This window comes from Poecilia formosa, unplaced genomic scaffold, assembly GCF_000485575.1.
Source record: "Poecilia formosa unplaced genomic scaffold, Poecilia_formosa-5.1.2 Scaffold105, whole genome shotgun sequence".
In the NCBI taxonomy this organism is placed as follows: domain Eukaryota; kingdom Metazoa; phylum Chordata; class Actinopteri; order Cyprinodontiformes; family Poeciliidae; genus Poecilia; species Poecilia formosa.
The window spans coordinates 635,168-656,423 of record NW_006800044.1 but is presented as its reverse complement, the minus strand read 5'-3'; the positions used below and the strand labels follow the sequence as shown (position 1 = coordinate 656,423).

Sequence of the window (21,256 nt, the reverse complement as noted above, 5' to 3'; positions counted from 1 at the left end):
CTGAAAATCATCGATACATTTTTGATTCAACTTTTTGAATTTTTGATACATAATTGATTCAACTTTGAATCAATTATGATTCAAAGTTGACATTTTGACACTGCATCTCACGAATGACTGACAGTAAAAATCAAAATGACATTGAAACTCATTCTCAAAGTCAAATTTACTATTTTTTTCCCCTCATAGTTATGACTTTGGAGTAACTACGTCCCACAATCCCTTTTTTATTGATGTAAAGTTGTGGCTTTTGTAGAAGAGAGTGACAAACCCACCTTAAAATTTACACACAATTTAAAAGACATTATAGATTAAGGGTATTTATTGGTCAGAAAGTAAAAATCACCTTGAGTGCACAAGGTCATTTTAGCAATATTTTAGAAAAAAAACAAACAAAAAAAAAAACAAAGCAGCGGAATCAAATTATTTGTCTCACCTAAACAAATCTTAATGCACGTCCACTGACAACACATTGTTAGCTTGTACTAAAAAGAAAACAAAAGGCTCTAAACTAAAAACATACAGAAATTTATGAGTTCTACAGTAGCAACATTTTATAGGTAATAAATGTCACAAAGACTGAATTGTTTTTGCTTTATTAAAGAGAAAACTCTTTGGTCCAGGATGGTCGGGGGTCAAACATCTCAAGGCGTGCCCAGTGGAATTGTGAACGAAAGGTAATCTCCCACTTCCCCCCACTGTGCTCTGAAGTGTTGGTATATTGTGATCCATGTCGTCAGTACTGTGACCCAAAACAACAAACCCAGTGCTGATCGCTTCACATCTGGAGAAGAAAATGAGAAAGTATTTTAACTTAAAACTTGTATTATATATTATTTACACAGGGCACTTTTTAACATTGAGACAGAAAAACGGAAAGAGAGCTTTTCAGATCGATTACTCTGACCACCAGTCCATGCATGATTAAAAAAACAACAACAACAAAAAAGTCAAGAAGCTATCATCAGTGGACTATCATCAGTAAAAAGTATGCATGCTTCTACCAGCGAGTCTGGTAGTAATTCATTTAAATAAACCAAGCCTTACAATTATTTAGGGTTATTACTTACGAAATAAAAATCTAATGATTTTCTTTGTACGCTCACGCGTTATTAGTCTATGCAAAGTCACAAGTTGAAAAAAATAACATTTATCCTGATATTCGGACCAAAAGTAATGTTTATTTGAAAGAAAAAAAATACTGAACATATTTTTGTTCCATAGAATATTGCGTTACTGCTTTTAATGGTGATATTATGATTTACTGTAACTAACAGAACACTGAGGCTGTTTGCACTGCTTAGAGGTATAGATCTGGCATCAAATGTTGAGTGTTGAACATTTTTTATTAAGCTCAAAAGTTGTTTCAATATTCTTTTAGGTTAGTTTTTGGTTTTGAGAAATAACCCATTGTAAAATTGTGCTAAAATACCTACCAATATGCTTTTACGCATTTAACTAAATTCTAGTTCATTTTACGTACTCCGCACCAAAATGTACATGAAACTTACATGTTTTAATTTGGGTCTGTTCAGTGAAGGGCGGCTTCATAAAGGCTTCCTTAAAAAACCAGACAACGTTTACAAGCCACAGGAAAGGAAGAAGAGCAAAACCACCTGAAAACACAAAGAAAACACAAGTATTTAAAGGTGTAGAAAACCAAATCATGCTATGACACCAATACATTACTCATGGACTTAATATGTAATCCACCCTTCCCGTTTCCATGTTTGGGCTCCATAACGGAGACTATAGCAGTTACAGCTGCTATATATTGACAAGTAAAGCTGCTTGGATGTCTTTCAAATATTTCTTACCCAAGTAATATTTTCTACAAAGGGTGAGTTTCTCTTCGTTGGGAAGTCGTTCCAGGTTCATGGTAAACGCACAGTTGCCCTGCTGAAGGAAGAAACAAAGTTCCAGGGAAATGTTTAGAGTTAGCTCCACTTTGGTATATCTAACAGAAATAAAACGTGAGAAAACGGAACATGGCGATATTAGGTACGTTTAAAAGATGACTAACCACTGAATTAGCAAACAAACCAGCTTTATCAAAGACCTTGTTTAAAAATGTACCAAACCACTGTCAGGTGACTTGAAATAGCCTCAGGCAACGTTAGCATTTTGCTAACAGTTACGCCACCCTCGAAAAAATGGCCGTAATCCGGTTTTGGCAACGTCTTTTAAATCATGTTAGACATACATTAACAATATTTTCACAATAACGTCATGGCATACTTACAGTCGTCAAGGATAACTCTTGAAAATGAGAACCGAGTAAATAAACACTTCCTTAACCCCCTCTTCTTCGTCGTTTTCCTTATCACCTTTCTTCTGTTTCGAGTGGTCACAAGTCAGTATTAGAATTAATACTACCACCTAGTGTACAGACGAAGGAGCCACATATACAATGGTTTGTTCCCAAATTTATAAATATAATGAGAAAATGTCAAATACCCCTGAGGGGAGAAAAACATAAACTTTTGTAGACTAGGTTTGTTAAATTAAATGTTAAGAAAAAACATATTTTATCTTTCAAAAATGCTTTACATTGAATATACCATTTCATACAATCTCCACATAATTTTCATTTTGTGGCATTTATTTTCCAACCTGGAATGTCACATATTTCCCCCGAATACTAGATACTGTGGGTCTGAGACTCATGAGTATTCTTGGAAGGGGGACAAAAGTTTACACCAATAAAAGATGGCATTTACCAGACATTTCATTTATGAATTACTTTTTCATTTAACTTATATAATGTCTTCCTTTTATATAGCTTACACACATTTTAACAATTTCTTGTCTTAGAATCAAATGCAGTTTTTTTCATTGAACAATACAAGAGCTTAACTTTTGTGATAGTAATCAAAAAGTGAAGTAAATCAAACATAAAAAGTAAACAGTGAGGAAAATGTCAATATTTTTGTTACAACTGTCGGTTCAGGTTTTCCCATAAGTATTTATGAGGCCAAAAGAGTATCACTCTGTGTATAGAAAATCCATACAAAATATTAGTTTTGCATTATAAATGTAATAAAATAAATAAATGTACTTTTTATGGTATCCTAATTTACAGAAATGCACCTCTTCAATATTCCTCTATTTTTGTGGTATGAAACATGCAGTATACGGCCATCTACTGTACTGCGATGGCAGGACAACAATGAAGTTATGTTGTTATGTTTTAATCTTACAGAACACACTTTGTGTTAAAAACAGCTTTATTGGGTATTTTCTCATTACTGTATCATTATTTCATCATTTTAGTTTTATTTTATTAATTTCGCAAGCTTTTAAAATCGTTTATCACCACTGAAAAAGTAGGTTACATCTGAACCATAAAAAAATTAAATGTTTAATGCTTCAGTATTTGATTTTAATGTATCGGTATTTTTAATTTCCATTGGAGCTAACAAAGTTGTTCAATTTAGATGGATATTGTAAATGCCATCGATGCTCTAAGTGAAAAAAAAAAAAAAAAGAAAAACTCAGTTTCCCTTGTACCATTGCGGCTCCCCCCTCCCATCTCGCGCCTTCCCTCTTGTCTCCCCCTCGAACTGCTAGCCGTCGGTGTGTGTTGTTGTTGAAGCAATGATGGCGGCGGCAGCGGGATGCGGATCAGCAACCGCGGCTGCCGTAGGAGGCCAAGGTGGAACTGCTACGGCCAGAGGTCGTTTCCCCGGTCGGCCTTGGTCTTCGCGCAGTCGTTTGCGCTCTGAGAAGCGATGGCAACTCGGGCGATCAAGCTCAGAAGCTGATGATGTGACTAACGGAGGGCCAAGGCCCGCAAACCTGGCTCTTTCGTTAAACGAAGACCAGTCGCACTTGCGTCTACTCGGGATAGAGGCAAGCCACAAGATCCTCGGCCAGGCTGGATATAGCTCTAGTGGAAGTGAAGAGGTAAGGTGCCGTACTCATTAAGGAAGTGGGTTATATATTCAAAATTGACGCATTTAGTGTGATCGGTCTATGCGCAAGAATGAGTGCTTTCCACCGCTGTATGACTGGTTAGTGCCATGGAGAAATGTCAACATCCCAATGGCAGGCTAGGGTTAACTTTAGCTTCAAGCTAAACGGTATCACTAGTGTTAGCCTAGTTGAGCTTTCCATTTGAACACTCCAAACATAAAATGTCACTTTAACTCTGATAGCAGATCTTTTTAAAGTCACATTAGCATGGGGCTCTGAGTTGATCCCCAAGAATAAAAAATAAAGGTAAAAGATTGATAACCTTAATATTTTTTTAAATGCAGAGTGGGCACTTGTAAACATGCGCTGCAGTTATTCTACGTATGGCCCTTTCGTTACAGGGCCATAATATCTGCTAGCCTGCTAATAGCCAACACAAAGAGCAGGAAGGCTAGCGCCTTCGTACTCTGCAGAGAGTAGCCGCTAACTATGTTTGCTGTATGCTTTTCTAAAGTCTGCTTAAATAAGATACGTCTTGTGTTTGGCAAGGTATAAAGTGCATATAAACAGTTACATAACATTTTATATTGTGGCTATAAAGCTCCTTAACTGTCACAAGGGAGTAAATCGTTTTGGGTTAGCTAGCTGTTAGCCAAGGTTAGCAAACAGGGCATGTTTAAATGAATCTACAGAAGTGTGCCAAAGTCACTGCCACACATGTTGGTCACACACATTTAAGGGCTGAAACGCAACTAATAGTGAGTGATCCTTATTTATTAGATCTTATTCAAGACCTAACTGCAGGTATAAAGAACATTGCAAGTGTTTGGAGGGAGTTGTTGATTACAGACTAACGTTTCGTTGTAGATTTTATAGCATCAGTGAAGGCGTGACCATCATTAACTAAAGCATGGGTTTTACTTAACGCAGAGTTCTGAGGTTGCATTGGATTGTAAAAACGATGTAGACCTTGACTATTACATTAATTTGAATTATTTCCCTGGTGGTCACTGATTATGTGGTATTATTCATGGTACGAACTGCTTTTTAAAGTAATTTTTTTAATGTACATGTATCTTTACTTAATGCAAAGAAAAGATTATCCAGTGATAGAAAATCACAGCTGCATACAATAAAGCACTGTTCCAGCCTGACTGTCTGCCATGCTTATGTTTCACCATTCAAACTCCTAAAGCAGGGGTGTCCAAAGTCGGTCCTCGAGGGCGGGCATCCTGCACGTTTTAGTTCTCTCTCTGGTGGTAGTATCAACCTTTTCAGCTTGTCAATGTTCCTCTTAGGCCTGCTAAGGAGCCATCATTTGATGCAGGTGCGTTAAATCAGGGAGAGAACTAAAACATGCAGGATGCCGAGGACCGACTTTGGGCACCCCTGTCCTAAAGGTTATTTTTTCTCAATCATAGTTCTGTATTTTTTCTTAAAACACATTAATAAGTATGTAATACCAACCTTATTGCCTTGAAATAAAATAAATATTTAACTGTAATAACCTTACAGTAGTTATGCTGCTGCATTCACAGAGAAACAGATCCTACTTCTGTAACTGTAACAGTTATGGACATAAATGTGCGCAGCTGTGCTGAATCGAAATCTTTTTTTTTTATCACCTTTTTTCTCCCTTGCATCGCATGTTTCGTAGATTACATCTGCGTGTACTGTTTACAATACTAACAACGCTGTGTGCCACACATGCGAGAACATAGTTCTGCGGGTGCAAAACATCAAAAATATTTTAGTCTAACTGACTGCACGGAGAGGTTTGACTCCCTCAGAATCTGTTATAATGGGTTTATCAAGGAGACACTACTCAGACTACTTGACCTGAACAATTTTGTGCTTATTTTTGTTGTGGATACTAGGACTGCGTAATATCAGAAAAATGTGTAATCTTTACGTTTTTAACGACTGAAAATATCCACGTTGCTTTCTATGAGTTTTAGCATCTGACCTGCTAAAGGTATATATATCAGGTGAGTTTATTAAGGGCACCAATAAATTTAAAATTTGAGTGAATTTGTAGTTTAGCTGCAAAGAAAACAAAATATAATCAAAATGTAAACATAAAAAATGTTTCAGTATTTGAATCTGGACAATTTTGGGGATTATTTGCACTTTTTTTTTTACCTCCATTTTTGATTGTCTTAGTTTGACCTAGAACTGACACACTAAGGTTCCCATCCACAAAGGAGCCCCAGAAAAAAGCAGATAAAAAGCTGAAACTGGTTTGGTGTATTGATTAAATCTACATTATATTTCACATTAATCTGCCCTCCCTTTGTGTGAATGCGCAGACAAAATGTGAGCATTCCTTAAGGAAAATAACACCAGTGGTACTGAAAATGTTGGTTTTAATGATTATAATTGTAGTTTAAAACAATTTGGTGTTTGTTTAATTGTTGCCCGTGCCTCATTGTTAAGTGTATATGTGCAATTAATCATTTTTTATTTTATTTTTTATAAAGGGTGATGACTTCAAAGGATTTGAAGCTGACAAAAGAAATGCTGCAGAATCTGTGATGTCGCAAAAAAATTCTTCCAAAGGTGAACCGTTTTGAAATTTAAAACTGTACAGAAGAAATTAAGTAGATGTGAGATGAATTGTTTTTCTACAAGAAATATCATTTTATTTATTTATTTACTTTTTTGCAGTCGATGCTGTCAGCACAAAATCTAGGAGAAAAAGTGAGAAGCCACCACAAAAAGTGCCAGCAGTTGATGAGGCTGTCCCACCTGATCCTGTGAAAGATGTGAAAGCTCTGGAGGAAATACACGACATATCTCTTGAGACAAAACCAGCGAAGGATTCGAAGAAAACTCCAAAAGGAAAAAACACTATGGACCAAGGGTCAGCCAAGAGCAGAGCTTCAGGAGCAGCACCGAGGATTACAATAAAGTTGGTGGCCAAAAAGAAAGTGAAAACTATAAAGGAGCCCCAGAAAAAGGCAGATAAAAAGTTGAAACTGAAAGATGTGCAGGACCAGCCCGATGTTAAGGACATTCAGGGTGATCAGATTTTAAGTGCTCACATCAAGTTAAAAACCGAATCTTATGACGATGAACTCAACACTGGGGACAAAGGAGTGCCGACCATACCTACGAGGAGGCGTGGGAGATCTGCCGTTAAGGTAGCAGAGCCTGTAAGTCAGACTACTGCCAAAGTTGTGGTTGATGACCAAAAATCAAAAGAGAAGGAACTGACCAAGGTTAAGGACAGCGGATCTATAGAGCAGAAACTGAACTCAAAAGACTTAAAGAAAAAGCAAGTAGCCCCACTGCAGGGTTCTGAGGTTAAAAAAGTGACTCGTAGAAGCACAAGAGTTGCTAACGAACTCTCTAATAACTTAACAGACAGTGTACCTGAAACAGAAAGTCTGACTAAACCCGCTACTGTTCTGGACCAGCTCAAGTCAGAAGTTTCACAAAAGGCTGAGGCCAAACCAGTGGTGAGGAGAGAAGGTCGAAGGCAAAGCAGAAGGCTAAATAAAGATATTACAGTGCCAGAAAACCAAGGCTCATTAGCCACAGAATCTGAAAACCTACCTACACATGCCAGTGAAAGTTTGCCTGTTAAAACTGAGGAAATGAGGGTCCCAAGCATAAAGTTAATAAAGACCAGAAATCCTAAATATGACGCACAGGCCAGCGGGAAAACTTCATCTCGAAAGAAAAAACGGAGAAAATATATTTGGACTTTAGCCTTAGTCAAAATTGGAAGTCAAACCCCACGGGCAGAAGATACCGTCAAGGTACAAACAGAGACTGTGAGCCAAGTGGATGAGACCCCACCTAGTGACACCGGTGTAAAGAAGATCACAAAGGGACGAGGTAGAAAATCAAAACAGGAATGTGCAGCCCCACTGGAAAGCATGCAAAATGTTGAAAAGGATCCCCAAAGCATCCCTGATTCGGAAACGTCAAGTTTACAAGTGCAGCCTGAAGCAGATCCTGCGCCTGAAACTCCCACGCAAGAAATCACTAAAGCAGATTGCGGGAAGGTACCACCTCTTCAGATTAAAAAGGTTTCATCTCCTGGCAAACATAAAAGCTCAAAGCCGTCTTTTCTGATTCAGCAGGTTAGCCCGGTGCCTGAAAACAAAGAGGAAAACCTGAAAGATCCACCAGAGGTGCAAGAGGATAAGTCGTCTCTACAGGACACAGAGACCACTCCTTCTAGAAGGCTAAGAAGAAGGATGTCAAGCCTCGAGTCACCACAGAAGAAATCTGTCAGCAAAAAACCTGCGACCACTCGGAAACGAAGGCTAAGGAAAAGTCCCCAAGAAGAAGAAAAGCCGCAAGTGGAAGCTGAAGTTCCCTCTCAGGTTTCTACTGAGGAGTCCGCTCCTCAAATTCTTCCCATAAACTCATGTCCTAATTTAGTCGAAGATCCACCACAGGTGACCAGTTTAAACTCCTCCGAAGTTCTTGAAAAGGAAAGTCCAAAAGCCGCCGACACTCCCTCACAAACAGCAGATGAAGTCTGTCCACAGTCATTGGAAAACAAACTGGAACCACAGATTGAAGAGGCCAAACCATTGGCTGTGCCTTCCATACCCAGAAAACTTAGAAATAATAAACAAGCAAAGAAGAAGAAGTCTGTTAAAAAGCAGAAGGCTGAGAAGGCTGTTGTTTTGCCTGACACCACAGCAGACTCAGTCCCTGACACGGTTGACTTTATTAACATGGAGCCTATTCAAATGGAAAATGTTGAGCCTGTAGCTGAAGAGGTGAGCAAGGTAGTGGAGGAGAGAGCAGAAGCAGAATCTGAGACCAAACAGGAGCCTGTTCTTGTAGAAGAAAAGGAAAAGGAGATACAACCAACGTTAAAAGAGGAACCAGACATGCAGTCTATAGACAGTCAGCAATTGGGAGAAGGTCAGCAATTGGGAGAATGTCGGCAATTGGGAGAAGGCCAGCAGTTGGGGGAAGGTCAAAAATTGGGGGAAGGTCAACAATTGGGGGAAGGTCAACAATTGGGGAAAGGTCAACAATTGGAGGACAGTCAGCAAATGGGGGAAGATCAGCAATTGGAGGAAAGTCAGATGTTGGGGGACAGTCAGATGTTGGGGGAACGTCAGCAGTTGTTGGACACTGAGAAGATTCTGGACAGTCAGCAGCCAGTGGCCACCTCAGATCAAACAGGTGAACTAATATCATCCAAGAAATCTTCCAGAAAACTAAAAAAGAAACGCAAATCCTTAATTGGTCAACGCCAAAAGCACAGGCACAGAGGCAGAGATGGAAAGTTTGCCCCGCTTAAATCCCCTGAAGGTGAAAGTACTTTTGACGCTGACGATGACCCTTCTCTGCTGCTGGCGGCTCCCGTCCCATCCCAAGGGTCTACACTCATCGGAGTACAGAAAAAGTACAAAAAGAAGCACACAAGCCTGCCTTTTGTTGGAGCTAAGAAGTCCAAACCCCAGTCTAAAATCATTTCCCACCTGATTGAAATGGGAATGGAGAAAGATAACTTGAAGCAAGAAGAAGCAGACACTCCAGTGGACTCGGGACAGCCGGATGTTGTCAGTGTTCAGCCTTGCAAGTCAAAGTTTGTAAAAAACATCAAGCACTTCATTATGCCTGTTGTAAGTGCAAGATCCTCTCGAGTGATCAAGACCCCACAGAGGTTCATGGATGATGTCGGGATGTCCGTGTTGCCTCGAAGGCACTCTCCGAAGAAGGGTTTGCAGCTGGGCCTGAACATCCGTCCGGGGAAGAGGCGAGACGATGGGGCAGAAAGGCCGTTGTCTCCCATCTTTCCAATTGATGACGAGGATATTTTGAGTGAAGCTCAGCTGGATGTTGATCTGTTTTCAGCTCAGGACCTGGAGGACAGCATCGACTTGGCCGATAGCCTGTTTTTTGACTGTAAGAGTGAGAAAAATGAAAAGAAGAAGCCTTCCATGAAGAACTCGAGTTTCAAGTGGAATCTCCCTGAAGATTCCTGCGAGGAGTTATATACACTGGATAAAGCCCCAGAGAGCAAATGTGAGGATCTGTTTTTATCTCCCCCAGTGGATAAGCTCCCAGAACCATCGTCGGACCTCTTGGACGTTCTGAAAAAGAAGAGTCCACCCAAATTTACCAAGCAGGCGGCTCACCTGAAGATTTATCAAAGGCTGAAGAAGCCCATTTTGGGACTTCCAAAAGGCAAACTCACACAAGAGCTCGAGCCTGTGAGTAAACCCGCTCTGCCTCCGGTTGATTTAGCCGAGGGACTCGACGACGAGGTCATGAGCATCAGTCTGAGACAGCGGGACACAGGCGCAGACAAGGAAAAGTCCAAGATCAAGATCGAAGACCTGGATAGTCCAGGAGTGGTGAGAAAGGTTTCAGTCAGTCTTCGGTCTCCTAATTCTGTTGCATTGAAGCCATGCACAGAGGGAGCGTTGGCAGTGAAAGACACTGCCCTGCGGGACTCAAGTAAGACGATCATAATTAGACACGATTCTGATAAATATTCAAAATAAAGGCGTTTAACAGAGCACTTATGGTTTTGTTTTCACAGAAGCGCCGTCGTCGGTACAGAAGTCGGGCGCAGTCGAAGGCGTTCCTCCTGGGCACATAGAGAAGGGAGCGCCACAAAGGGCACGCCTCACTAGTGCAAATAAAAAAATGTTGAATCTCCTCAGGAAAGCAAAGGTTCAACTTATTAAAATCGACCAGCAGAAACAACTCAAGTCTTCTGGGGTAAGGTTAAAAATCACAAATAAAATTTTTAGCATAAAGAGATGGTTTATATTTGTGCATTTAAGCAAAAATTACAATACAGTCAAAAAGTTAATTTATTTCAGTAATTGAGCTTAATAATTGAAACTCGTATAGATTCACTACGCTGATATATTTCAATTGTTTATTTCTGCTAATTAGTTTTTATGAGTGGAAGTTCAAAATTCACTGTGCTATTCAATCTAGAAATGTATAAAATTTGCTTTTATCATTTTCCATGTAAGGAAAAATCAAACATTATTTTTTCCATACAAAATTTTCCTTTTTTTCCCCTATTGGACAAGTCTAATCACGCTTAATGAGCACTGTGGTTTTGTCTCATTGATCTGCTGTGTGTTCTTCCACTTACAAAGTATCACCTTGATTTCAAAGAGAACCATTGGACCACATGTTTTGTGTTTGGACAAGCTTAAATTGAGGTTGCTCTCTACTAGTTGTTTTTAATTTTGGTGTTAAATGCTCTTGTTGCTCCCAAGAAATCTTGAAACTTGGAATAGTATGGAATGGGTTTTGGAATAAGAAATGTGTGAAAATTCTGATGATTACGGCTTACAGAAGATAAAAAGAAACTATTTTTAACATCTCAGAAAATTAGAATGTCAGGAGATAAAGAAGGAATTTTAATTAGGCAAGTCAGCCTACATAAGTAAGTCCATGTACTGTTCAATATATACTCGATGTTTGACAGGGCCTCGTTTTGCATGAATCACTGCATCAGTGCGGCATAGGATGGATGTGATTGTCCTGCAGCTCTGTTCAGGTGTAATGGAAGCCCAGGTTGCTTTGAAAGCTGCATTTAGCTCATCTGGGTCTAGTGCCTCTTGAAAATACTACAGATTCTCTTTAGAGATTGAGTCAATTCAGTTTAGTGATATCAAGGTTATTAAATCATATGTCGGTGCCGTTGACTGTGTGGATAAGCGCTCAGCCCTGCTGGAAAATAAAACCCAGCAACTCTATATAGTTTGTCAGCAGAGCGAAGCATTGAGTGCTCTTCAATTTCCTCTTAGACCTTTGGACTTGAGGAAATGGTGGACTAACCCCAGCAGGTGACATGAGTTTGCAAATTATTATTGAGATAATTGTAGCCCGTCGTCGTCTCTTCATACCGATTTTAGTGTTGCATTTATCTCTGTTGTGTGTGTGCCCCTTTATAAAACATGTTTTCACTTAAATGTCCATCAGTATGCTTGACTGCAGCTCTGTGTACAACCAGCATCTTTAGCAATAACACTTTGAGGCCTCCTGGTGGAGGATGCCAGTGACTGTCTGCTGGACAGCTGTCAAGTCGTCAGTCTTCACAATTCTTCTGCTGGCTACACCATAACATTTGTGTTTTAAAATATAAATTATTGGCCATTATCTAAACAAAATGCTTAGCAATTGTCAAAAAATATCAGAACCAAAACCTTGAGTTACAATTTCTCAATTCCGGTCCTCAGGCCCCCTCCCTGCCTTGCATGTTTTAGGTGTTTCCCTTCTGCCACACACCTGGATTGAATTTTGTGGGTGATTAACAGCCTTCTGCAGTTCTTGATGGCTGCAGAAGAGGTCATGCTATCATTTGAATAAGCTGTTCTGGAATAGACGTCTGAAACGCGCGAAGCAGGTCCGCCTGAGGACTGGAATTGAGAAGCACCGAGTTACATCTTTCGCATTAAAATTCTAAATTTGAATTTGCCCTTGTAGGATTCAGATCTTTTTATTTCAGACTGATCCAGTTCGTTCCAGTTTTGTTCAATGATAGATCCTAGACCCCACAGTACGATTATTTGAAAGTACAACTACTTAATTTCATGTATTCCCACCTGTTGAAGACGAATCCTGTATTCCTGATTACCAGAAGCAGATGTCTTGTTTGAGCCGATGTCTTGTTTCTTTATTTCTCTCGCAGCTGTTATCTGGTCCTGCTGGCTCCAGATCTCAAGAAATCGCTTTTAAAAGACAGAGGAGGAAGCAGAGGGCGCAAGTTCCTCGTCCCGAGGTTCCTCTTAAGACCGAGCAAGTTCAAGGACAAGTGAGTCCTCGGATCAATACGCCTGATGGGGACAAGCATCGATCCGTCTTAAAAGTGTCTGGTTCTACCCACCCTGTTGTTTTCTCCTCAGCCGCAGCTCATCTCCCCATTATGCCAGGAGTTTCGCCGAGCAGGGGGTCCGCGGATCAAGCACGTGTGCCGCGCCGCCTCCGTGGTACTGGGCCAACCCCGAGCCATGGTCGCTGACGACATTCCCCGACTGAGTGCCTTGCCTCTACATGAAAGATCTGGCATCTCCCCGTCTGCTATCACTAAAGGTTGTCATGATTATGATCGTCAGCATTTTGTTTCATAGGATCCTGTCTTGATTCCTGTGAATGTAGTGTTGTAAATTTAGAAGTTAATTTTTCTCCTTTTTAGTTATTTTGAACAGCTTAGATTGTATGACTGGGTTTAAAGTGACTGAAATAATAAGAGTGATGACTAATTTTAGCAAAGTAGTGCATGTCCTTTTGTTAAATGACCACCATTATTTTGTTTAATAAAATCAAGTATGTTTTTTTTTTTTTTTTATATATGAACTGCGAAGAAACACACACTTTAAAGAGCTAAATTATTAGTTCCCAGAAGGCTCTTTGACATGCACAGTGGCTCTTAATAACAATGATCAACGATTACATGAAGCTTAGCATTATTCGTACATACAAATGTAACAAAAAGACCAATTTTGTTTGGTATTCCTGTATGTTTTTATGCAGTATCTGCATATAATAGACCCTGATGGTACAAGGGCGGAAAAACTTTTTGATTTATATCATTTTATTTTATTTTTGTCATTAGGGTACAGACATTGCACACTTTCCATTTTGACAAATATAAAACATTCAGATAATGACAATGCAATAATTTTCTATTTTAGAAAAAAAATATATATATATATCTAACAGGTATTTTTAAACTTGGTAACATATCTTCCGCCCTCCCCCAAGTGTTTCCTTTGGGTCTCTAAGCAAATAGGTTTAGCATAGCAAAAGGCAATAAATATCTTTTTCGCTTGTGAAAGGTTATGACCTCTTGATTTGTTTCTCTTGTCGCAGATATTGGGTCTCCATCAGAGTCGGACAGCCCAAGCCTGTCGGATCCAAAGGCAATAAAGTCGAAAAAGCCGTCCAGTTTCGCAAAGAAGAAGGGGCTCGGGCCATTCGGGTACCGCTCTCGAAGGTGCGGCGTTTGCAAAGGCTGCAACCACGAAGACGACTGTGGGAAATGCATCAACTGCCTCGACAAGCCTAAGTTTGGCGGCCCCAACACCAAGCGACAGTGTTGTGTGTAAGTTTAGCATAAATGTGTGACTGTTGGTTTATGCTGCAGTCTTCAGAAATAATTGTTTTCTTTTTCTTGCTTTTTACCCCTAGGTATAAGAGGTGTGATCAGATTGAAGAGAGGAAAGCACGGAGACTGAGCGGCAGAGTGGCTCCTAAAAGTATTTTGCCGCTTTATTTTGCAAACCAAAAGATGTTTTGTATTTATTTCTTTTTTTTTCTTTTTTACCATGCACTGTCCGTTGCAATGCTTGTTAACTTTGCTTTTCTGCTTGGGTAAGGTTCGTCTAAGCGGAGGCGGTCATCTCTCAGCGGTGGGTATTCAAGCAATGACGAAGGGAACGAGGGCGGCGGGGACTCGCCATCTGGTCCCAACACAGACGGCCACAGTCCGTCAGTAAGGAAGCAGCCAAAGCGTGTGGTGAAGCCTCGAGTCTATTTTGACCTGGTGGATTATGACTCTGATCTCGACGACAAAGCTTTATCTAGCTCTGCCTCACCAGCAAGGAGGAGAGGAGCAGGAACGCGCTTCAACCAAGGTAGCCTGAGATTCAGCAAACCACCAACTTGTAATAACAGCAACAGTTGCTCTATATTGTAGTTTCTTCTAATTTCTCACAAATTTTCTTCTGTTATAAAGACTTTGTCTCCCTGGATGGATTCTTTGAAGACTTTTCGGATGATGAAGTCAGACACCGTAAATCCAGTTCACATCGGGTACCACAGGTTCGACGGAAGCCTGAGAAGGTGAGCAATAAGAATCCAAACTCTCAGATCGTCTCTGGGCTACAGTAGGCGGCTCTTTTGGAGGCTTCATCCAGGTTAAGACTAGAACATTTGGTTTTGGAGGCTGAATCTAACTGCTGATGTGAGATGTTTAACCAGATGAGTCATTTTGGTCAAGTACAGTCCAGACTCGGGGCGTGCAACAGCCAACAACTCAGTAAAGTGCGTTAAAGTAAGCAAATCTCGTATTTCAGCAAACATGCACACTGCTTACACATGGATATATAATATAATATGCATTTCTTTTGTACGTTTCCACCACATAAAAGTCTTAAATTTGTGTTGGTGAAACCTGCGGAAACCCTGTGACGATCATTTACACAGGAAGTTGAGGTAAAAGGTTGTGTGCCACCAATGATCTTCCTGTGTGAAACGTACTGAGAACAGAACATTTCTGTCAGAGTAAATGCCTGATATGAAAGTGAAAGCAACTTAACGGGCTAAACGCCATAGAGGTTTAAGTCAATAAGTGAATTGATCTTATTTGACTGGTTACTGCATCTTTACATTGTCCTTTCTCAGTAGATGTTTGGTGGCACATCACCTCCTATGTCTACTTCCTGTCTGTTTTTGTACAACCCCCAAACAAATGTAACTATGGTTTTAATCTTCAAAATGGTAAAAAAAAAAAAAAAAAAAAAACTACTTTGGTTCTGACCTTTGTGTCCAAAATTCTGAATTTACACTAAATACAGTCGCCCAATAATAATCAACTGCACATTTGGTATTAACAGTTTTTGACCTCTGTGATAAAACCCTATTTCAGAAACTGTCCCTTTAAGGCTTAATTACAGCCTGAAAGGTCTTTGGCTCTCAATGGTTGCCACTGAACTTTGGATTTTTGATTCACTTTAATACAATTTTTACAGACAAAGCAGAAGTTTCTGAATGACTTCAACTCTCTAGTCATATTTTTAAAAAAATGTTATTAAAGGCAAGTTTTATTTTAAAGAAAAAAGAAAGGAAAAGAGAAAACATGTTCCAGTCTCTGTTAATGTTGGCTTTCTCTCTCAGGCTCTTTCATCTCAGGCTCCCTTGGAGCAGACTCCTCCCAGTGTCCTGGCTGCCCTCGCTCACGGATTTGAACAGCGAGAAGTCGAGTCTTCTAAACCAAGTCACAAAATCAGAGTGGACTTTAAGGTTGAGACAAATTTCTTCTTGCAGTACAGTATTAATTTTTTTTCCCAAGAATAAGCTTCTTATATTTGCTGTCTAAGCAGCTTCTATTCCACACAGGCTGTTACAGAATGTAAATATACAGGTACATGTTAATTGATTCAAAACGTAAAATGCGTATATAAATTGATTAAGCAGAAGGATCTATTTTAACCTTTTTATTTTTGTGAATTCTGAAGGCTAATTGAAAACCATAAATTCAGTTTCGTTAGAGCAGAAATAAAACTCCGTCCATGTCTTGTGGAGGATATGAGCTCCATGCTTGGTTGCAGCGCTCAGCCAACTTGACAACATATAAATTGTCTGTAAAAGTTTGATCAGGTGAATTTGACATCTGATTGGCCATTAGCCTGGTCATTAACCAGGTGTTGGTGTTATTGCTGGTGGGAGCAGGTTCTAAATCCTGCTGGAAAATGAAAGCCGCCTCTCCAGAAAGCTTGAACGGCTGTTGAAGTTCCTGGTAGGCTGCCATGCTGACTTTGGACTTGATGAAAGGCAGTGGACCGGTTCCAACAGATAATGTGGCTCCCTGAGTTATCACTGACTGGAAGCTTCACACTCGACCTCAAACAGCTTTGATTGTCTTTCTCTCCGCTCGGGCTCTGGAGCTCTGGGGCTCTGGGACCTTGATTTCCAAATGAAATGTAAAACTTTCTTTCTTTTTAAAATTTTCCCACTGTTCCCAGTCTTCTTCAGCTTTGGTATAAAGCATGTTGAGCCATTCCTGCTTCAGGAATGGCTCAACATGTCCAGCAGGCCATAGCTTGTTAATCTACCCCAGATTCTCGAAGGAGCTTTGCTTCACAATCCTCGCAGGGCTCCAGTTATCTCTAGTGCAGATGGACCTTTTGCTACCTTACTTTTTCCTCCCAATCAACTTTCCGTTGCTATAGAAACAGTCTCTTCGACCACTTCTAAGTCAGCAGTTCTCCCCAAGATTATGTTGGCCATAGCAAAGTTGTAACATAGAATGTCTTTATTAAAAAATATATATATATATTTTGGGCATTATGCAGCTCAGTCCTAGAGCAGGTGGACCACACACAGAGTCCAGAGTCCTCGGTTCGATTCCCGGCCCCAGCCCATTTTCTGCATGTCTTCCCTTTCTCTCTATTCTTCAGCCACGGTTGAATATAATGTAGCCAAAAATTCTTTTAAAAATTACTCTTTTCTTTACACTTATGTAATATTTTAATTTGCTGAAAAACTGAAGGAATCTGTGTAGTATGTGTTTGAATTCCCAAATAAGATTACTGTTAGTACATCACATTTTAGTGGCATTTTCATTTATTGAGATTCACCTGTAAAATCCAGTGAGCAAGATAATGCTATTTAGTTTATACCCAGTAGGGGTCAGTATTTGCTTTCAAATGACCAAATGATCGACTTCAGGACTTCTCCTGAAAACAAAATAGGAAGTATATTTTAGTCCAGGGGTGGGCAACTCCAGGCCTCGAGGGCCGGTCTCCTGCAACTTTTAGGTGTGTCTCTACTTCAACACACCTGAGTCAAATAATGAGGTTGTTAGCAGGACTCTGGAGAACTTGACTGCACTTGGGAGGTGATTCTGCTGTTGGATTCAAGTGTGTTGGACCAGGGAGACATCCACGGGTTGCAGGACACCGGCCCTCCAGGACCAGGATTGCCCACCTCTGTTCTAGTCTGATAGAAACAATTTAGCAAACAAATGCTTTAACTGGACTGAACCCTTACGTAATATGTGTTCCTGTTGGTCAGGGGCGAGTGCTGCACTTATAACAACCGTAATTGTTTCTGTTTATTGTCTCACCTTCAGGAGGACTGTACCTTGGAGAACGTCTGGAATATGGGTGGTTTAAGTATTTTGACCTCTGCACCTGTCATGCCTCCCTACGTCTGCTTCCTTTGTGCCAGTAAAGGACAACATGAGGTGACTGCTCAGTGCTTTCTGCTCTGTTTAAATTTGCAAAGGGGAAACTGTTATCCTCTGTGTGCGCTGATAAACATATGTCAGCTGTGTTTTACGTTGACATGCTCACGGTATTGGCGAACTTTCCTTTGAAGGGAGTGTACCTTTTTTTTTTTTTTTTTTGCAGATGTTGTACTGCCAAGTATGCTGTGAACCCTTCCACCAGTTTTGCCTTGAACCCGCGGATCGCCCATCGGAGGAGAATAAGGAAAATTGGTGCTGCAGGCGCTGCAAGTTCTGTCACGTGTGTGGAGGGAAGAACAAACTCTCCAAGGTACCGAGTGATGGAAATGCTTAATTAGCTGCTGAAATTCTAATAAGACCATTTTCCCATTGTGTGTCCTTCACATTGTTTTCACAGCCTTTACTGGAGTGTGATCGATGCCAGAACTGTTATCATGCTTCCTGTTTGGGACCAAATTATCCCAAGCAAAACAAGAAGAGGAAGGCCTGGGTGTGTTTTCGAAAGCTTTGTTTATAAGACTTTTAGTTTTTGTTTTTCTTTCCAGCTAATATGATGTTTTCCTGTAGGTTTGTACAACCTGCATCCGATGCAAAAGCTGCGGCGTGACACCAGGAAAGACCTGGGATACTGACTGGAACCATGACAAGGGCCTCTGTCCAGACTGTTCAAACCTCTTCGACCAGGGTGAGCGGGGAGTTGAACTCTGCCAGCACATTGATCGATTATTTAACCAGCTGCTGCTTTCAGTCATAATCATTCATGTTGTTGGTTATGTGTCTTTGTTTGTTTGTTTTCTTTCAGGTAATTACTGTCCAATCTGCTTCAAGTGTTACGAAGACAACGACTACGATAGTCAGATGATGCAGTGCGGCTCCTGTAACCACTGGGTACACGCCAAGTGTGAGGATCTAACAGGTGATTTTTTTATTGGATGAAATAATATTTTAGTGTTTATAAACGATACTCATTGTCATAGACTGTGCCTTGCCTCAAACTATGTCATGTTTTTTTTAAAGCTATGACTTCAAACCTACTGTATTTTCCTGGGATTTTGTATGATTGACTGAGAATAATAGTGCTTGATTGTAAAAAAAAATAATTTTCCTTGCTAAGGAAATTTTGAAACGGTGCCAGTATTTTGCAGAACTACTGTTTGCAGCAGTTAAAGCATCAGTTTCTTTGGCGTATGTCTCCATAAAACTGTTGTTTTGAGACCATTTTCACATTATTAATAGAGGGATTATTTATAAACGCTGCAGATGCATGCTCGACTTAACTGCAAAAAGAGGGAAATTGGAGGGAAAACGAAGATGTAGCTGTATCCATGGAGGCAGGCGATGAACTGAGCCTTCAGAAATTAAAAATGCAGCGGGTTGATCAAGAGACGCTGCGCTAAAGATAAAACCTCTGACAGCAGCAGACGTGGTGAAGCTGCATGCTGGAGTTGCGCTGGGCGAAGAGAGGTGATTTGCGCTCGCTGGGAGTTGCAAATTGTTTTATTAGCCTAATCGTAAATAGTTTAGTTAGAATAATGTATAGTTGCCAGCATTCTGACGGTGAGATGCACAGTAGAGTGGCTGCTGACGCAACGTAACGTCGACTGGCAATCCCTCCATCGATAATGATATAATAATGCAAGTTCACTCTTTCACAAACCAATAAGTGTTCTTTCCCCACTCGAACTGGAAGATATTTTAAATATCCAAGATAAAACGCAACGACCAAAAATAAGAAATGAAATGTAAATTAAAACCACACTCAGCTATAGCTATAAATAAAATGGATTATGAAGTCTCTGTAGACAGATTTACCCTTCAAAATACATCAATCATCTGAATGGAAATGATCAAGCTCATTTTAATTCGTCGTGCAATCGTGACGGGCTTGGTGAACGTCCGTTTTAAAGTCATTCTGCAGTGGATTAGAAAGCTTGGTCTGGACTTTGACTAGGCTATTTTGAAATGGCAGTAGGTTGAGAATGTTAAGAGCGGTTGTGAATTTACGGATTCCTTTGCAAGACACAGAGGATGTTTAAACTTGACCCCGATTTACTGGTAAACCCTTTCAGACGAGCTGTACGAGATCCTGTCCAGCCTGCCAGAAAGCGTGGTGTATTCCTGCCGGCCGTGCAGCGTCACCCAGCCCAGCGCCTGGAGGGAGCTGCTGTACATTGAGCTCAGAGCCGGCGTGGAGAAGGTGTTGGCTTGCCTGCTCTCCTCTACTCTCACCCAGCACCTTGTCACATGCTCTCAGGTAGTGGACCAAACTTCCCCTCCTTTATTAGTGAAACATGTGACAACAAAGGGCTTTTTTTTTTATTTTACTTGAGCTTAAAATATCTTTAAATTTCAATTGTGCTAGACTGTTTCTGTTCTGGAAAAGGGGAGCTATAATTGGTAGGTGGACAGAAATGCCACTGAAACCTGTGAATGTATTGGTTTCATATGTGCAACGGTTTTCTGTTTCAGTGTGAAAAGTGGGTTGACCCCGACAGTGGAGTTGAAAACCAGCCGGCCTGTGACCTCAGAGCTGTCGGCAAAAAGTTTGACAAAGGCCTGTACACCACCCTGGTGAGTACAGAAGTCATTTTTTATGACTTTTTTAATGTCAACATTTAAGTCTGTTGAAATTCTTGGCAACTGTACGGCTGTTACCCAGAATATAAAGATCAGATGCTTTCGAAGGCGGAGGTTCTCTTCCTCTTCCACAAAGTTCATCTGGTTCTGACCTGTATCCGTAACCATGACCTGTAAAAGGCATGACTATCATCTGCAGAATTGCAGAACTGATGAATAAAAACTTTTCATCAGTTTTTTTTTTTTTTTTGCTCTTTAAAAATAACCGTGTAAGTGTAAGCACATATGTTAAAATGTGCTTACACAACCATGACTCTGTGGGATTTCCACTTGTCAGTGTTATACATTCGACTGTTTTTTTTTTTTGTTTGTTTGTTTTTTTTGGTGGTTTAATTTTGCCATCAATATCTTAGGACTGCAAAGGTTTCTCTTGACAACTCGTCCAAACATCTTGGACTTCTGTTTTCCCTCAGAGCTTAAACCCTGAACATAATGAGTTCTGTCAAGTCAGAGAGTTTTTGGAGTATTTTGCAATATATCTGGGACTTTTCTGCGATGCAAAAGATGTCTCATGTAAACATTTGCAAATATTTTCTTCTCGTTGCCTGCAGCTGCCTTTGCACAAGTGGCTTTTCAGTTTATGGATGGTGGTCACCCTTTCGGATCCTAAAAAAAAAAATGTTGTGTAGTACTTAGTAGAGGTGTGCCGATCGATCGGTCACCGATCATAATCGGTCCGATTTTCGTGAAAAAGTGCATGATCGGTGATCGGCGATCATTGGCTCTTGTTGCCGATACCGACCACCTGCTTCTCATTTCGCAGCCTGCCTGTGCAGCTGGTCTCCT

General features: G+C 40.4%; 2 protein-coding genes across 8 annotated transcripts in view; one reads left to right on the top strand and one right to left on the bottom strand.

The window, feature by feature from the left end:
* Window positions 1–304: 304 nt before the first annotated feature.
* psenen (presenilin enhancer, gamma-secretase subunit) lies at window positions 305–2,353 on the bottom strand. Of its 5 annotated transcripts, none has more exons than XM_007559519.2 (4): window positions 2,243–2,353; window positions 1,818–1,899; window positions 1,512–1,616; window positions 305–784 (listed from the first exon to the last, which is right to left on the bottom strand). In XM_007559519.2, exons 2-4 carry the CDS (start codon window positions 1,876–1,878, stop codon window positions 645–647), a joined length of 306 nt encoding a protein of 101 aa, XP_007559581.1. In that variant the 5' UTR covers window positions 1,879–1,899; window positions 2,243–2,353; the 3' UTR covers window positions 305–644. The 5 variants fall into 5 exon arrangements, with proteins under 5 accessions (XP_007559581.1, XP_007559582.1, XP_007559580.1 ...); XM_007559520.2 differs by having other exon boundaries at window positions 1,818–1,896; window positions 2,243–2,350; XM_007559518.2 differs by having other exon boundaries at window positions 2,239–2,349.
* Window positions 2,354–3,560: 1,207 nt separating this feature from the next.
* kmt2bb (lysine (K)-specific methyltransferase 2Bb) overlaps window positions 3,561–21,256 on the top strand; it is a 32,407-nt gene continuing 14,711 nt past the window's right edge. Inside the window, exons 1-19 of one of the 3 annotated variants that reach the window (XM_007559517.2) lie at window positions 3,561–3,906; window positions 6,396–6,474; window positions 6,583–7,928; window positions 8,004–10,353; window positions 10,439–10,620; window positions 12,554–12,676; window positions 12,768–12,954; window positions 13,735–13,966; window positions 14,053–14,120; window positions 14,241–14,498; window positions 14,600–14,706; window positions 15,760–15,885; window positions 17,717–17,830; window positions 17,997–18,143; window positions 18,231–18,323; window positions 18,401–18,518; window positions 18,636–18,749; window positions 19,903–20,087; window positions 20,303–20,404. In XM_007559517.2, coding sequence (XP_007559579.1) covers window positions 3,598–3,906; window positions 6,396–6,474; window positions 6,583–7,928; window positions 8,004–10,353; window positions 10,439–10,620; window positions 12,554–12,676; window positions 12,768–12,954; window positions 13,735–13,966; window positions 14,053–14,120; window positions 14,241–14,498; window positions 14,600–14,706; window positions 15,760–15,885; window positions 17,717–17,830; window positions 17,997–18,143; window positions 18,231–18,323; window positions 18,401–18,518; window positions 18,636–18,749; window positions 19,903–20,087; window positions 20,303–20,404 — 6,240 coding nt within the window. In that variant the 5' untranslated portion in view covers window positions 3,561–3,597. Of the gene's footprint in view, window positions 3,907–6,395; window positions 6,475–6,582; window positions 10,354–10,438; window positions 10,621–12,553; window positions 12,677–12,767; window positions 12,955–13,734; window positions 13,967–14,052; window positions 14,121–14,240; window positions 14,499–14,599; window positions 14,707–15,759; window positions 15,886–17,716; window positions 17,831–17,996; window positions 18,144–18,230; window positions 18,324–18,400; window positions 18,519–18,635; window positions 18,750–19,902; window positions 20,088–20,302; window positions 20,405–21,256 lie in introns of all 3 variants that reach the window. The other 2 variants (XM_016675029.1, XM_016675028.1) reach the window with 2 other exon arrangements.